The sequence below is a fragment of the Camellia sinensis genome, chromosome 9 (assembly GCF_055761805.1).
Source record: "Camellia sinensis isolate YWXY chromosome 9, ASM5576180v1, whole genome shotgun sequence".
NCBI classification, from domain to species: Eukaryota; Viridiplantae; Streptophyta; class Magnoliopsida; order Ericales; family Theaceae; genus Camellia; species Camellia sinensis.
The window spans coordinates 102062099-102064361 of NC_138969.1; the positions used below are offsets into that span (position 1 = coordinate 102062099).

Below are 2263 nucleotides of genomic sequence, written 5' to 3' on the forward strand. Positions count from 1 at the left end.
GTGTGAGGTCTAAGTAAGAGTGATCTCGGCGACTACACCTCGGGAAGTAAGGTCTGGAGATCTGGGTTTCCACCCGTGAAGAACAAGAAGAACATGAACATGAGGAACATGAATGCTAAAATCATAACTTCTTTATTTACAAAATCTGGGATTTCATGCTATGAGTTCGAAAACATGGACTTGGGTACCCATACTTGAAAATCATAAGAAAACAAACACAAAAACATGGATCTTGGCATGAGCTTTCGGATCAAAACATAACTTTTCTTGAAGAACACATGAATGCTATTTTCTCTTTCTAAAACCGAACTTCAAAGCAATGCATGGCTTACAAATCATATTCAATCATGCAATGCAATAACATAAACATAAAGAACAACAAGAGCAGATCAAGAATCTAACCTTAGAACACGGATGTAACGGTTCGATCTCTAGGGATCAAGCTTGGAAATCTATTCTCCCTCAAGAACTCTTCTTCCTCTCGTAGAGCTTCTCTCTCTCTTCAAACAAGTGTAGAAACAAATGATGGGTTTCTCTCTCTGCCGGTTGACTTAACACTCAGCTCGGACACGTGACAACGGCTGATAGGTTCTCCTCAAAAAGGTGATATATTGACAAGACAAGACTATGACAAAGCGTATCTAACAAGCTACTCGGTAAGGCACTCCGGCAAGTGATGACATCGGCTAAGGACAAAGCTTCGGCAACTAAGGTGGCAAAGACCTCGGCTAGGAAGGACAACACTTGACTAAGTTGTGCCACACCTTGGCCTAGATGTGCCACACCTCGATCTAGGTCATACCACTCCAAGACAAGATCACTCAGGTGCAAAGGTAACATCTCGGCCTAGATGATACACGTCTCGGCCTTGGTGATTCACACCTCGGCCTAGATAATGACATCTCGGCCAATATGTCAGGGCAAAGGTGGAGGTCAAACAAAGGGGTTCCAAGATACTTTCAGACTGAAGATGACCTCGGCTTGGAATGATCTAGGCGTAACATAACCTAGGCTTGGCATGACTTCGGCTAAACATAACTTAAGCTTAGAGTACCAAGGAAGGAACAGAGCATGCACACAACACTTAAGCAAATCACATAGACATCAAAACAAGGCATGGATCTTACTTAGGCAAAACAAGTGATAAACATACAAATGCTCATGAACATGACTAAGACATAAATATGGGCTGTGACAGCAACTTAACATGGCAAAACATATAATGCAAGCAAACATAACTAGGACATGAAATGTGGGTTGTTACATTCTTCCCCCCTTAAAGAAGTTTGGTCCCCAAACTTCACTTACCTTGTTCCCAAAACGACTCCGGATGTCAAATCCTCATCTCTGCTTATCCTCTCTAGCCTTTCCCTTGGGACAATCCTTAATACGATGACCCCTCTCACCGCATCCGAAACATGCTTCAGTCGCCCGAAGACAAACCCCAAAATGTAGCTTCCCGCAACTCGTACATGTCGGCCTGGTGTCACCTCCAAGATTTGCGTCGTTGGGACTGTCCTCCCTTGTCTTCTCCTCGGCGTCATTCGGTTTTGCCTCTTCTTCGCGATTGTCGTAGGTCTGCCTCTTCTTCTGATTCTTTCCCGAACTTTGACTTCTGTTCAGGTTAGCTTCTGCAAGGATGGCTTTATCTAACACTCCAGCATACGTCGGCATGTCGAGCAAATTAACTTGATCTTGTATTGGCCCTCGAAGTCCACTCTCAAACTTGCGAGCTTTCCTGTATTCGTTGTCAACCATGTGAGGTGCATACCTTGCCAACTCGGTGAAAGCACGATCATACTCCGCCACTGTTTTGCTACCCTGTGTCAACATCTGAAATTCTGTAGTCTTGCAGTCTCGGACACTGAGTGGGAAATGCTTGTCATAGAACAGCTCCAAAAATCTGGCCCAAGTCAAGTTTGGGTTACCTTTTCGGATCATCATCCACCATCTACGAGCGTCGTCTTCCAATGTGAATGCTGCTAAGGACACCTTCTGAGCTTCAGTGCTGGGAAAAACTTCGAACAACTTCTCCATCTCAAGAACCCATGCTTCTGCCTTCATCGACTCTATACCTCCATGGAACTTCGACGGTTTCATCTTCTTGAATTCTTTGATCAGGGTCAATGTGTCATCTCCATACAAAGCTGGCTGCGGAGGCACTTGTGGTACTGGCGGTGGTGGAACTACAAGTCGGCCATCTGTCTGCGCGGCCTGGGTAGAGGTGGTACCGGTGTTCTGCTTCCTTGCTTGCCTTAACTCA

The 2263-nt window shown here is 45.1% G+C and overlaps 1 protein-coding gene across 1 annotated transcript; it reads right to left on the bottom strand.

The window, feature by feature from the left end:
- Positions 1 to 1341: 1341 nt before the first annotated feature.
- Positions 1342 to 1941, bottom strand: LOC145799657 (uncharacterized). The gene has a single exon (XM_082889266.1). It carries the CDS (start codon positions 1939 to 1941, stop codon positions 1342 to 1344), a length of 600 nt encoding a protein of 199 aa, XP_082745392.1.
- Between the last annotated feature and the right edge of the window lie 322 nt (positions 1942 to 2263).